Consider the following 14748-nt stretch of genomic DNA (forward strand, 5'->3'; position numbering starts at 1 on the left):
AGGTTAAATAGAGAAAAAATATTATATAAAAAAATACTTTTTTATCTGTCTGGTTGCTTTGTCTAATATCATATGCAGATGACCTCAGTCCTTTGATTTGCAGATGATTGAAATAACAATGTTACTTTTTATCTCTTTATTTTGGATCTGAACAGTGTTGATAGATATTGTGTCAGATGATATCGTTTTTGACAGCAGAAGATTCTACAGATGCTGTATTTACACACAAACTTTCAACTTTCATATAAGGATAAATTCACCTTTAAAAAAAAATATAATAATAAATGCTATTTTTTTTTTTTTTTTTTTTGTAGGTAAAAAAATGTGCATTATTTATTTATTTATTTTATTTTTTTCTTTTTACTAGGAACCTGAAAAGTATTGTAATGCATTTCTTGCAATGCAAGACTCCTACAGACTGTTAGTGTAAGCTGTCTGCTCGTACCTTGTACGGGCAGACAGCTACATACTGAAAGAAAAGAATCAATGAACTACCAGAGCGCTCAACAGAGCCCTGGTAACTAATTGAGAACTGCAAGCCGAGAACCGCAAAGGCTGCCGCTACTTGTAGTTCTCCCATTTACAGAACTTTGTGATGAAATTGTGACAGCAAGATCAGGGAGAAAATCCCCAGCTCGCTGTCACTACATACAGCAGATTGGGGAGACCTCAAATTTAACACTGGGTGTGCCACGGTATAGTTGCAATGCGTAAGAAAAAAAAGGTTCAGGTGCTTTATAAGGCATGTTAGATTGTGTTGACAGTCCAGTTATTTTGACTTAACACATATTAAGAAACTGCAGCGGTAAAAGGGACCCAAGGCATTTTAGTTAAGTCTCTCTGAATGCCAGAAATCCAGGCAGAAAAATGCTGCTCAAAAAACACAGTAAAAGCCACTTATTGCATGTGTTTAGCATTTGAGCGTTAATGTATTCTATTGGCCAGAATATTATCTTATTCTAGCACTTGGAAAGCATTAATGCTCAAAAACTAGACGCACCGAAATGCGTCTAGCGTTTAGACGTGTTTACACTCATCAATCACTTTTTTTTTTTCAAAAGCTCCTCTCCTAAATGTGCTGATTTTTTTTCAGCCCGTAACATTCCTCTTCTAATAAACCTGTAAACGCCTGGGTCTGCATGGACACATCAGCATACAGAGGCGCTTTTACATGCTGTAAAAAAAACAAAAACGCTCAATGCCTGTAAAGCTAGCTTATTTAGGCTCTTTGTGCATGAGGCCTAAATGTTCTCATATAACACAGTAAATATTCACTTTTTGGGTTTAACATCACTTTAACATGTCTCGTGTCTGTAAGATTGATTGAACTCCCAGCTGATTCAGAAACCTATAAAAGTGTACTAGTCTAGCTAATTCAGATCACAGTCTTACTTGCAAGCTATAGGCTCTAGAGCAGGGATCTCCAAACTTTCTAAAGAAAGGGCCAGTTTATTGTACTTCAAACTTTAGGGGGGCCAGACTGTGGCCAGTTAGAGCACGTTCACACTGAGGCGCTTTACAGGCGCTACAGTGCTAAAAATAGCGCCTGCAAAGAGCCTCTCCTGTGTCTCTGGTGTAAAAGCCTGAGTGCTTTCATACTGGAGCGGTGCGCTTGCAGGATGGGAAAAAAAGTCCTGCAAGCCGCATCTTTTCAGCGCTGTAGGAGCGGTGTATTCACCGCTCCTAAAGCGCCCCTTCCTATTGAAAACAATGGGGCAGCGCCGCCAAACCACCGATATAGTTTTAACCCTTTTTCGCCCACTAGCGGTGGTTAAAACTGCCCCGCTAGCTGCCGAATAGCGCTGCTAAAACGACAGTAAAGTGGCGCTAAAAATAGCGCCGCTTTACCGCCGACGCCCGCAACGCCCCAGTCTGAAAGTAGCCTTAGAGTAGAAAATGTCCTGGCATCAGAGGAAGAAAACAATGCCCCATCATTGGTGTCAGTGGGAGGAATAGTGCCCCATCATTGGTGTCAATGGGAGTAATAGTGCCCCATCATTGGTGTCAATGGGAGTAATAGTGCACCATCATTGGTTTCAGTGGGAGGAATAGTGCCCCATCATTGGTGTCAGTGGGAGGAATAGTGCCCCATCATTGGTGTCAGTGGGAGGAATAGTGCCCCATCACTAGTGTCAGTGGGAGGAAAAGTGCCCCATCATTGGTGTCAGTGGGAGGAATAGTACCCCATCATTGGTGTCAATGGGAGGAATAGTGCCTCATCATTGGGAGGAATAGTGCCTCATCATTGGTGTCAATGGGAGGAATAGTGCCCCATCATTGGTATCAGTGTGAAGAATAGTGCCCCATCATTGGTGTCAATGGGAGGAATAGTGCCCCATCATTGGGAGGAATAGTGCCTCATCATTGGGAGGAATAGTGCCTCATCATTGGTGTCAATGGGAGGAATAGTGCCCCATCACTAGTGTCAGTGGGAGGAATAGTGCCCCATCATTGGTGTCAATGGGAGTAATAGTGCCCCATCATTGGTATCAGTGTGAAGAATAGTGCCCCATCATTGGTGTCAATGGGAGGAATAGTGCCCCATCATTGGGAGGAATAGTGCCTCATCATTGGGAGGAATAGTGCCTCATCATTGGTGTCAATGGGAGGAATAGTGCCCCATCATTGGTATCAGTGTGAAGAATAGTGCCCCATCATTGGTGTCAATGGGAGGAATAGTGCCCCATCATTGGGAGGAATAGTGCCTCATCATTGGGAGGAATAGTGCCTCATCATTGGTGTCAATGGGAGGAATAGTGCCCCATCACTAGTGTCAGTGGGAGGAATAGTGCCCCATCATTGGTGTCAATGGGAGTAATAGTGCCCCATCATTGGTATCAGTGTGAAGAATAGTGCCCCATCATTGGTGTCAATGGGAGGAATAGTGCCCCATCATTGGGAGGAATAGTGCCTCATCATTGGGAGGAATAGTGCCTCATCATTGGTGTCAATGGGAGGAATAGTGCCCCATCATTGGTATCAGTGTGAAGAATAGTGCCCCATCATTGGTGTCAATGGGAGGAATAGTGCCCCATCATTGGGAGGAATAGTGCCTCATCATTGGGAGGAATAGTGCCTCATCATTGGTGTCAATGGGAGGAATAGTGCCCCATCACTAGTGTCAGTGGGAGGAATAGTGCCCCATCATTGGTGTCAATGAGAGTAATAGTACCCCATCATTGGGAGGAATTGTTCCCCATCATATGTGTCATTGGGCCCCATTGTTGGTGTCTTTGGGAGGAACTGTACCCATCATTGGTGTCAGTGAGTAAAATAGAGCCCCAAGGGCCGGATAAAAGAAAGCAAAGGGCAGTATCTGGCCCTCGGGCCACAATTTGGAGTGCGCTGCCCTAGAGGAATGCTGTACATTACGATCTGTCATCCTCCAGGTTGCACAGAAGCCTCAGCCAGCACAGAAGAGGTTACGGTGTGTGGGAAGATGCTGTGCAGTGACGTCATACTGAGGGCTGGAATGGAGAGTATGTGGCAGAGCACCGGAGATTTGTCTTCTTACCCCGCCTCTCCTACACCAACAAAAAAATTACATTGGATCGTAGGCTCCGCCCACTCTGCTCACAGCCCATGCCTACCCAGCCAGTACATTGCTCTCAGACTCCGCCCACCCAGGCATTGTACGGACGGAGTGAGCTTTGGCTGCGCTCGCACTCGTCGCTGCTGACTGCTCGGACCGGCTACTGCGCTTGTGTATGGTAAGTAGATGTACGGCCGTTCAGTGTATGTGTGTGGGATGGAGGCTCTCCCTAGTACTGACCCTCATTGTAGAGGGTTGCAGTGTGTCTGCTCTTTGTTCTGTTTTTACTGGAGTCATTGGGCTGCAGCAACCTGCGTTGGACTGACCTGAGTGGGTAATGAGAGGAGCTGCTCCCTGTACAGGTTGTCTCTGGGTCTCTGGTCTCTGGGTCTCTGGTCTCTGGGTCTCTGGTCTCTGGGTCTCTGGTCTCTGGTTCTCTGGTCTCTGGGTCGCTGGGTCTCTGGGTCGCTGGTCTCTGGGTCGCTGGTCTCTGGGTCGCTGGTCTCTGGGTCGCTGGTCTCTGGGTCGCTGGTCTCTGGGTCGCTGGTCTCTGGGTCGCTGGTCTCTGGGTCTCTGGGTCTCTGGGTCGCTGGTCTCTGGGTCGCTGGTCTCTGGGTCGCTGGTTCTCTGGGTCGCTGCTCTCTGGGTCGTTGCTCTCTGGTTCTCTGGGTCGCTGCTCTCTGGGTCGTTGCTCTCTGGTTCTCTGGGTCGCTGCTCTCTGGGTCGTTGCTCTCTGGTTCTCTGGGTCGCTGCTCTCTGGGTCGTTGCTCTCTGGTTCTCTGGGTCGCTGCTCTCTGGGTCGTTGCTCTCTGGTTCTCTGGGTCGCTGCTCTCTGGGTCGTTGCTCTCTGGTTCTCTGGGTCGCTGCTCTCTGGTTCTCTGGGTCTCTGGTCTCAGTTGCTGGTCTCTGCACATCATTAGAAGGGCACTCAGCCATTCAACTGTATGGGAGGGAAGTGTCTGAATTGCTTGCAGACTTGGAATAGATTTCTTATGTTTAGGAATGGCTGCTCTTTTTTCCAAATAACGTTTTTTATTATCAATCGTATTTGCAGTACATTATGAAAGAGAAAAAGGTAAATGTAAAGGCAATACATAAATGTAAGTTATTATATTGCTGATGTTAGACATCTATACACTAAATGGCTGCTCTTTTTATTGTATCAAAGCTGAAGTTTACAGCTGTGTCCTGCAGGCTTCAAGGAACAATCCTTTTCTTCATGCCCTTGTACTGGTCAGAGCGCTGATCTTCTCGGGCTGCAGGGGTTAACAGCAGTGGCAGCGACTGTGAACCGCTCGCCCACCCCCTCCACCATTCACAGAACTGGTATTATTATTGTCCTACAATGCAACATGTTCTGTGAATGGGCAGAAGAGGATCCTGTCATTCATCCGCTCCTCCTCTGTCCAACAGGAGAATAATAATACAAGTTCTGTGAATGGCGGAGGGGTGGGGCGAGCTGTTCAGTCACAGCCCCCCCCCCCCCCCTGTCACCCCTTGCAGCCACAGAAGATCAGCGTAATGACTAGTACAGTATTCAGGGGCATAAAGGAATACTGGGACATGGGCTACACTGCATTATAGAGAACAAGTGTGATTTGGTGCTGTATGCCAACAATAACTGTACTAAAAGTCCACTTCAAATATAGACCTTGTCAGCTCTCCCTTAACCACTCAAGGACCGAGCCTCTTACTGAGATTTGGTGTTCACAAGTTAAAAATTTTTTTTTTTTTTTTTTTGCTAGAAAATGAACCCCCAAACATAATAAATAAATAAATATATATATATATATATTAGTGGCTTGCGAAAGTATTCGGCCCCCTTGAACTTTTCAACCTTTTGCCACATTTCAGGCTTCAAACATAAAGATATAACATTTTAATTTTTTGTGAAGAATCACCAACAAGTGGGACACAATTGTGAAGTGGAACGAAATCTTTTGGATTTTTGAAACTTTTTTAACTAATAAAAAAATGAAAAGTGGGGCGTGCAAAATTATTCGGCCCCCCTTGCGTTAATACTTTGTAGAGCCACCTTTTGCTGTGATTACAGCTGCAAGTCGCTTGGGGTATGTCTCTATCAGTTTTGCACATCGAGAGACTGAAATTCTTGCCCATTCTTCCTTGCAAAACAGCTCGAGCTCAGTGAGGTTGGATGGAGAGCGTTTGTGAACAGCAGTTTTCAGCTCTTTCCACAGATTCTCGATTGGATTCAGGTCTGGACTTTGACTTGGCCATTCTAACACCTGGATACGTTTATTTGTGAACCATTCCTTTGTAGATTTTGCTGTATGTTTGGGATCATTGTCTTGTTGGAAGATAAATCTCCGTCCCAGTTTCTGGTCTTTTGCAGACTCCAACAGGTTTTCATCCAGAATGGTCCTGTATTTGGCTGCATCCATCTTCCCCTCAATTTTAACCATCTTCCCTGTCCCTGCTGAAGAAAAGCAGGCCCAAACCATGATGCTGCCACCACCATGTTTGACAGTGGGGATGGTGTGTTGAGTGTGATGAGCTGTGTTGCTTTTACGCCAAACATATAGTTTTGCATTGTGGCCAAAAAGTTCGATTTTGGTTTCATCGGACCAGAGCACCTTCTTCCACATGTTTGGTGTGTCTCCCAGGTGGCTTGTGGCAAACTTTAGACGAGACTTTTTATGGATATCTTTGAGAAATGGCTTTCTTCTTGCCACTCTTCCATAAGAGTGCAGTGTACGACTGATTATTGTCCTATGGACAGACTCTCCCACCTCAGCTGTAGTTCTCTGCAGTTCATCCAGAGTGATCATGGGCCTCTTGGCTGCATCTCTGATCAGTCTTCTCCTTGTCTGAGCTGAAAGTTTAGAGGGACAGCCAGGTCTTGGTAGATTTGCAGTGGTCTGATACTCCTTCCATTTCAAAATGATCGCTTGCACAGTGCTCCTTGGGATGTTTAAAGCTTGGGAAATCTTTTTGTATCCAAATCCGGCTTTAAACTTCTCCAACAGTATTACGGACCTGCCTGGTGTGTTCCTTGGTCTTCATGATGCTCTCTGCGCTTTCAACAGAACCCTGAGACCCCATTCACACAGGGACGACTTGTCAGGCGACCTAGTCGCCTGACAAGTCGCCTCCCGTTCTGTACTATGGAGCCGTTCTAAGGGGAGCGACGCAAGTCGCTCCGACTTAGAAAAAGGTTCCTGTACGACTTCGGGGGCGACTTGGGGCGACTTGCATAGACTTCTATGCAGAAGTCGTTTTGCAAGTCGCCCGGCCATTCGTTTGCAGGTCGCCTCGCTGAGGCGACCGGCAAGTCGTGTTGCCCCTGTGTGAATGGGGTCTCAGACTATCACAGAGCAGGTGCATTTATACAGAGACTTGATTACACACAGGTGGATTCTATTTATCACCATCAGTCATTTAGGACAACATTGGATCATTCAGAGATCCTCGCTGAACTTCTGGAGTGAGCTTGCTGCACTGAAAGTAAAGGGGCCGAATAATTTTGCACGCACCACTTTTCAGTTTTTTAATTGCTAAAAAAGTTTAAAATATCCAATAGATTTCGTTCCACTTCACAATTGTGTCCCACTTGTTGGTGATTCTTCACAAAAAATTAAAATTTTATATCTTTATGTTTGAAGCCTGAAATGTGGCAAAAGGTTGAAAAGTTCAAGGGGGCCGAATACTTTTGCAAGCCACTGTGTATGTGTGTGTATGTATATATATATATATATATATATATATATATATATATAATAAAAATTTTTTTTTTTTTTTTTTTTCCCCTAATACCCTAGAGAATAAAATGGCAGTCGTTGCAATACTTTTTATTTTGTATTTGTGCAGCAGTCTTACAAGCGCACACTTTTTTTTTTTTTTTTTTTAAATTGTGAAAGATAATGTTACACCAAGTAAATTGATACCCAACACGTCGCACTTTAAAATTGCGCCCACTCGTGGAATAGCGAAAAACTTTTTGTTTTTTTCTTTAAATCATTACATTTTTATCCATCCTGGTCAGAAAGTGTTTTTTTTTTGTTTTTTTTTTTTTTTTATCTTAAGGCATTCTATGCCTTAAGATAAAAAGCTTTCTGTGTGCATCAACCCCCCTCAGCCCCTCTAATACTTACCTGAGCCTCATCTTGATCCAGTCAGGGACTCCCCTCCCCATTGGCTGCCCCATCACTAGTGTCAGTGTGAGGAATAGTGCCACATCATTGGTGTCAATGGCAGGAATAGTGCCCCATCGCTAGTGTCAGTGGGAGGAATAGTGCCCCATCACTAGTGTCAGTGGGAGGAATAGTGCCCCATCACTAGTGTCAGTGGCTTTACAGGCGCTACAGTGCTAAAAATAGCGCCTGCAAAGAGCCTCTCCTGTGTCTCTGGTGTAAAAGCCTGAGTGCTTTCATACTGGAGCGGTGCGCTTGCAGGACGGGAAAAAAAGTCCTGCAAGCCGCATCTTTTCAGCGCTGTAGGAGCGGTGTATTCACCGCTCCTAAAGCGCCCCTTCCTATTGAAAACAATGGGGCAGTGCCGCCAAACCACCGGCATAATTTTAACCCTTTTTCGCCCACTAGCGGTGGTTAAAACTGCCCCGCTAGCTGCCGAATAGCGCCGCTAAAACGACAGTAAAGTGGCGCTAAAAATAGCGCCGCTTTACCGCCGACGCCCGCAACGCCCCAGTCTGAAAGTAGCCTTAGAGTAGAAAATGTCCTGGCATCAGAGGGAGAAAACAATGCCCCATCATGTTTTTAGAGAGAGTAGTAATGCCCTGTCATTGATATCAATAGCAAAAATAGTGCCCCATCATTGGTGTCAGTGGGAGGAATAGTGCCCCATCATTGGTGTCAGTGGGAGGAATAGTGCCCCATCATTGGTGTCAGTGGGAGGAATAGTACCCCATCATTGGTGTCAGTGGGAGGAATAGTGCCCCATCATTGGTGTCAGTGAGAGGAATAGTACCCCATCATTGCTGTCAGTGGGAGGAATAGTACCCCATCATTGGTGTCAGTGGGAGGAATAGTACCCCATCATTGGTGTCAGTGGGAGGAATAGTACCCCATCATTGGTGTCAGTGGGAGGAATAGTACCCCATCATTGGTGTCAGTGGGAGGAATAGTACCCCATCATTGGTGTCAGTGGGAGGAATAGTACCCCATCATTGGTGTCAGTGGGAGGAATAGTACCCCATCATTGGTGTCTTTGGGAGGAACTGTACCCATCATTGGTGTCAGTGAATAAAATAGAGCCCCAAGGGCCGGATAAAAGAAAGCAAAGGGTAGCATCTGGCCCTTGGGCCACAATTTGGAGAGCACTGCCCTAGAGGAATGCTGTACATTACGATCTGTCATCCTCCAGGTTGCACAGAAGAGGCATTCTATGCCTTAAGATAAAAAGCTTTCTGTTTGCAGCAGCCTCCTTCAGCCCCTCTAATACTTACCTGAGCCAGGACTCCCCTCATTGGCTGAGACAGCAGCGTGGCGCCATTGCTGTCAAAGTCAGTTAGCTGGGCTGAATGGACACAAGAGGTATTGTGAAGATTTCATACCTGGATTCCCCATCACAGCTTTATATATCAATTCTATCTAACTTCCTAATGGAATAGAGGCTGTTCACTCAGCAAAACCAACATTCACATTGCAGAGCCAATTAGGTAAATACACAATCGTGTTAGTAAAATGCAAGCTTTTTTTTTTTTTTTCTCAGCACGTGATTGGGTATACAGAGTGATCAGAGTAAAGAGTAATTTAATTACTACCATTCACTATGCAAAGTGAACATAAGCTTTCCAGAATGACTAACCTCTATTCCTGGAGGAGAAAGCTTTGTATAAAAGTGTGTTGTGAGTACTTTTTAGTTCAAATGTCTCTAACTATCAGAGGGCTCTTCCCTCCTTTCCTCCTCCTAATCCATTTAGTTCTGAAGGACTTACACAAATCCCTTTCCCACAGCCCACTGAGTGGAGGGATCTGAAAATTAGAGGGAAGATTAAACTCCGAATGGGTGTGCATGGCTAAGGCAAATCCTTAACGCATCACATCAGATTACAGCTTTCAACTTATTACAGTTTATAGAGGTTTGGTTATGTGCTCATTGTTTTAGATTGTGGGTCTTGTTGATTCTTGTCAGTATTCTGACAATTGGGCCTACAATTGTAAATAAAGGTACCCACGTTTGTTTTGTGCCATCCCATTCCCAAGCCAGTTAAATTGATATTAAAGGCAAACATTTAAATAAAAAAAAAAAAAAAAACGAGCAGTATGACATGATTATTTTTCTTTTTTTTTAATTGTTTACCTTTAACATCACTTTAACTGGCTTGGGAATAGGATGCCACAAAACAAAAGGTGGGTACCTTTATTTTGCACAGAGCAGCCCCAATTCTCCTCTTCTTGGGTCCCCCACCTGTGCTCCTGACCCATTCCATCCTGTCGAGTGCCCCCGGAGCAAGTAGCTTGCAGTGGGGGCACCCAAGCAGGCATGCTCCCGAGCCACTTCTCTGCGTGTCCATTCAGACATGGAGCCACGGCTTGACCCCCCTCATTGGCTGTTATTGGGAGCAGTGCTGTCTCAGCCAATGAGGAGCACATCTCTGGATCACGGGGGAGCTCAGGTAAGTATTAGGGGGGCTGGGGGGACTGCTGCACACAGGTTTTTCACCTTTATGCATAGAATGCACGAAAGTAAAAAAAATCTTCAGCCTTTATAACCTTTTGGTGGTATTTGATCACCTCCTGCGGTTTTTACTTTTTGCGCTATAAACAAAAAAAGACTGACCATTTAAAAAAAAAAAAAAATTATCCTTTTTGCTATAAAACATACCCAATAAATTTTTTTTTTAAATCTAATTTCTTCATCAATTTAGGCCAATATGTATTCTGCTCCATTTTTATTTTTTTTTATCGGTAAAAAAAAAAACCCCAATAAGCGTATTTATTGACTGGTTTGCGCAAAAGTTATAGCGTCTACAAACTATGGGATATTTTATTTATTTATTTACTTTTTACTAGTAGTGGTAGGTAATCAGCGACTTAGAGCGGGACTGTGATATTGCGGCGGACAAATCTGACACCTAACTGACACTTTTTGGGGACCAGTGACACTAATACTGTGATCAGTGCTAAAAAAAAATGCTCTGTCACTGTACTAATGGCACTGGCAGGGAAGGGTTAACATCTGCAATCAAAGGGTTAAATGTATGCCTAAGTTGTGTTTACTCACTGTGGGGAAGGCGCTTTGACTAGGGGAAGGCAAATATCTGTGTTCCTGCTTGGCAGAAACACAGCATCTGTGCCTTCCCTTCTGACAGAACCACAATCTGTCTTGTTTACATAGGCAGATTGTCGTTGTGCCTGTGCCCTGTACAGTTGGCGTGTGCCGGCGGACATTGAGTCCGTGGTACCCGGGCTCCTGCTGTGTATAATCACAGTGTGAGCGGATCAACGGTGGCATGCGCCTCAGACCTGGAAGTGTTAGATCACGTACCAGGTACGTGACCTGGCGCAGAGCGGCCACCGTGCCGCATGTGCGGTGGGCAGTCTGGTTAAGGAAGAGTCTGGGAAAAAATGAGAAACAAAATACAGTTTTAAATCCAGTTCCAAAATTGGGAGGGGGTGGAGGAGCAATTATCAATTAGACTTTTAGCTCTATCCTTTGAATCATTCAGGGCTCTGCTAATCTATTTATAGCATCCTCCGCAACACAAAACTCCGGCTGCTTTTATCATATGTGATGGAGAACTTGTCAGGAGTTATTAGGCTGATAACAGAAGAACGGAGCAGGAGAAAGCTACAGGACATAGTGCTTTGAAGAGAGATAAGAAAACACTACAGATATGTGCCCAGCTCAAATTTCATAAATTGGGTTTACATCCACTTTTTAAAAAAATCAAATGTTGTGTTAACTCACAATAAAAATTTTCTAGCTTACACCTTCTTTTTTTTTTTTTTTTGTTTTATTTCCATCCAAGCAGTTGGAATCAGCTGTTGAAAGCACTGTACTAACAAGCAGATGAATGATCATTCCTCTTACAGAAATTTTCCTCCAATTTTATTATTATTATTGTTGTACCGGCCATAAGTTGTGACTGTATGCAGAGGGTATCCTGCCAATGTCTTTATCTTGATCTCTGGGTGATTTAGAGCATCTTTCCTATCAAACCTATACCAAACTGCACGACTGTAGATTGGATATAGTGACAAAGGGATGCAGGAAAACATGACCTGCCTACTCAGTAACACTAAATTATCTGTAAATCTAATGTGGCCATAGCTATTTCCCTACTGCCCTGTATGAGTTGTCAGTCTTTGTTTTTGCAGAGCTTTCTTTAATGGTAAATCTACAAATCTTTGAATAGTCGCAGGACAAGTCGCACTGTTAACCAGGGCTTAGAGCCTAGAGTAGACCCTCAAACCATCATTCTTTAAAGTGGTAGTGACCTCAAAATGTTAAAATCGACTGACAAGCAAGGTTTTTAAAACAGAAGAAACCCTGGAGGTCTCTTCTGTCATAAATTTCGCCCCCTTGCCTGTCAGTTCTAATGTGATCTGAGTGCTCGCATGCGCAGCTCAGACCACATTTATAGGCCACTCTGTGTGCTGAGCACGGACTCTTGTGTGCATGCAAGGGAGTGACGTCACCGCAGACCGGCAATTCCCACCAATGAAGATCCGAAACCCAGAAGAGAGACCAGACGAAGATGGAAGCACTGGGGAGCTGTGACAGCTCTGTGCTGGAGGGCTCCATTTGCAGGTAAGCCTGTCGTAATCTGCTAGTATGCAGTGCATAATCGGACTAAAACCTGCAGGTGGCCCATTTCTTTTTCAACTTTCTTTTTTTCCTGCGGCGTTTACTACTGCTTTAATACGCATCAAATGGGTAGTCCTTTTACATTTGATTTCTTGGTAGACTACTATGTGCTGTGTGGGTTTATTTTTTTAGAAATAGCAGAGATCAATCACGGATTGGAAAAAAACATCCATCATATCTGGGAGGTGGAAACTGACATTAAAATTGCTAACAGGAAACTACATGTAAGAATTCTCCTTGAAAATGTCATGTGTTGTGTGAGGAAACGTGTTTGGGGCGGGGCCTAGTGATGTCAGCGCGCTCACCCAGGAAGCTTTCACCCCGTGTGGTTGCTGTCACAAATATTTAAGCGATCCTTAAGGGGGCTGCACGCCCTATATGTGCTATGCATGCGATCTGAGTGCGCCAGTGTCGGTGCACAAAAAAATTTGAGTTTTATATTTTAGATTCTTTTATTAAAGTGTGTTTGTTTGTGGTTTGTGTTTTTTTTATTTTTTTTTTATTTTTTATGATTTAGCACTATGTTGGTTTTCTTCATTCCTGTATGAGCACTACTGCTTAGGATTGCCTAGAATTCACTGAACCCAATAAGGATATAATCGCCCACCAGAGGATCTATATACCTCTTAAAGGGGAAGGCACATGGTGACCAGTTATGGTCATAAATGGAGGTGAGCGCATATATGTAAAGGTGTTTTACGTGTCTTTACAGTATCAATGGATTAACTTTCAATATGTTTTACTTTTATTATTAATGCTACACCAGTGTTAGATGCACAAAAATGATGTGAAACGCGTTAGTCATTTGATCCCTGTCGTGTCCACGTCTTGATTTTGACTGTAATGTTGGATTTTTTCGAATAAAGATGCCTTTTCTACGGAGTGCGGCAGTCCAGGATTTTCCTGTTTCTAAACGCACAAGCACATTATATTCACGGACACTTGTATTGTAGTGTAGTATATTGATATGAATTACTATAGACTTGTCTTAAAGTGACACTCACCTTGGAGATGTGTATGTATGTGTGTGTGTGTGTGTGTGTGTGTGTGTGTGTGTGTGTGTGTGTGTGTGTGTGTGTGTATATATATATATATATATATATATATATATATATATATATATATATATATATATATATATATATATATATATATATATATATATATATATATATATATATATATATATATATATAATATTTTTTTTTTTTTTTTTTTTATATTGCTTTTTCGATTTTTACTTATATTGTGCTGCTGTTTATGACCTAGGTTTCACATATAATATTTATATAGTGTGGTATTGTATGAGTTAGGTCAGAGGGGAACACTGCACCATCGCTAGCACTTTCTATATGGGCACCTGATTGTGAATATAACTGATATAATCTTTTTCTTGGTGTGTGTTTTGTTTTTTTGATACTCTTGCCTATGACACTTATTTATTTATTTTTGTTAAATGAACCTGAAACACTACAACTTTGCACAGATTGGACACATACATGAATAAACCTACTGTGTGATTCTGCACCAGAGTTTGGTGGGAACAGCACCTCAATGAGACACGGCAGCAAAAACCATGCACCGCTCCTCCTTGGGTGCATAGCAGCCACTTTCTTTTATAGTGCTACTAATGCACCATTTACATTCTTATTAAGGGTACATAGTGTGTTTTTTTTTTTTTGTTTTTTTTTTTTGTTTTTTTTTCCCAGTTGTGAATCGTGCAGGAGGTAGTGAAGTGGATGACAAAACCTTTCTCTTACTGCCAGGCACAGAGAAGCCACTTGCTTGGACATGCTAATTTCTCCTCAAACTCTAGGCCACATTGGATGATGGTGACTGGATCCCCTGCACTCGAGGCAAAAACTGGAGGGGAAAAACCTAAAGCCATAGGCCTCTTGCCCTTTTGCAACATGGCATTAGCAGCAGACACTTATTATACCTTTTAAGTCAGGCAAGCCTGAAGTTCAAAGCAGAGGGTTCTACATGTGAAGGTAGTAGTTTGCATTGTCACACATGGGCAGGGATGGCAATTCAAACTAGGTATTGACTTTTAGGAAAAGCAATGTCCTTTGGCCAAAATGCCAACATCTCCCTATGTTAAAGCTAAGAAAGGCTGTTCACCTTCCACAATACGGGGGAAGGGCAGGCAGCAGCAAATAAATGGAAGAAATTATACAGACAGAAAGGAAAGGCAGGCAGCAAAAATATAAGCATACAGCCTAAAGCTGCCTACCCTTCCTTTTAATCTTCAGATTTGGGAATGAAACAAATTCCAAAATGTAATTTTATTGTATGTACTTATTTACAATTGAGTTTCCTTTTTTTAAAGTTACATTTTCATTTACTTATAAGGCTATTTGCACACTGGTAAAGCAAACACAAGAAGCAATGGCAATGCAAGCTAGATATTACCTTAATAAAAAGCC

The 14748-nt window shown here is 43.3% G+C and overlaps 1 protein-coding gene across 1 annotated transcript in view; it reads left to right on the forward strand.

Moving 5' to 3' along the window:
• Nucleotides 1-3548: 3548 nt before the first annotated feature.
• Nucleotides 3549-14748, forward strand: part of CSRP2 (cysteine and glycine rich protein 2) — a 37842-nt gene continuing 26642 nt past the window's right edge. Inside the window, exon 1 of the mRNA XM_073620006.1 lies at nucleotides 3549-3710. Coding sequence (XP_073476107.1) covers nucleotides 3583-3710 — 128 coding nt within the window. The 5' untranslated portion in view covers nucleotides 3549-3582. The remainder of the gene's footprint in view (nucleotides 3711-14748) is intronic.

This window comes from Aquarana catesbeiana, linkage group LG03 (assembly GCF_042186555.1).
Source record: "Aquarana catesbeiana isolate 2022-GZ linkage group LG03, ASM4218655v1, whole genome shotgun sequence".
Taxonomy (NCBI): Eukaryota; Metazoa; Chordata; class Amphibia; order Anura; family Ranidae; genus Aquarana; species Aquarana catesbeiana.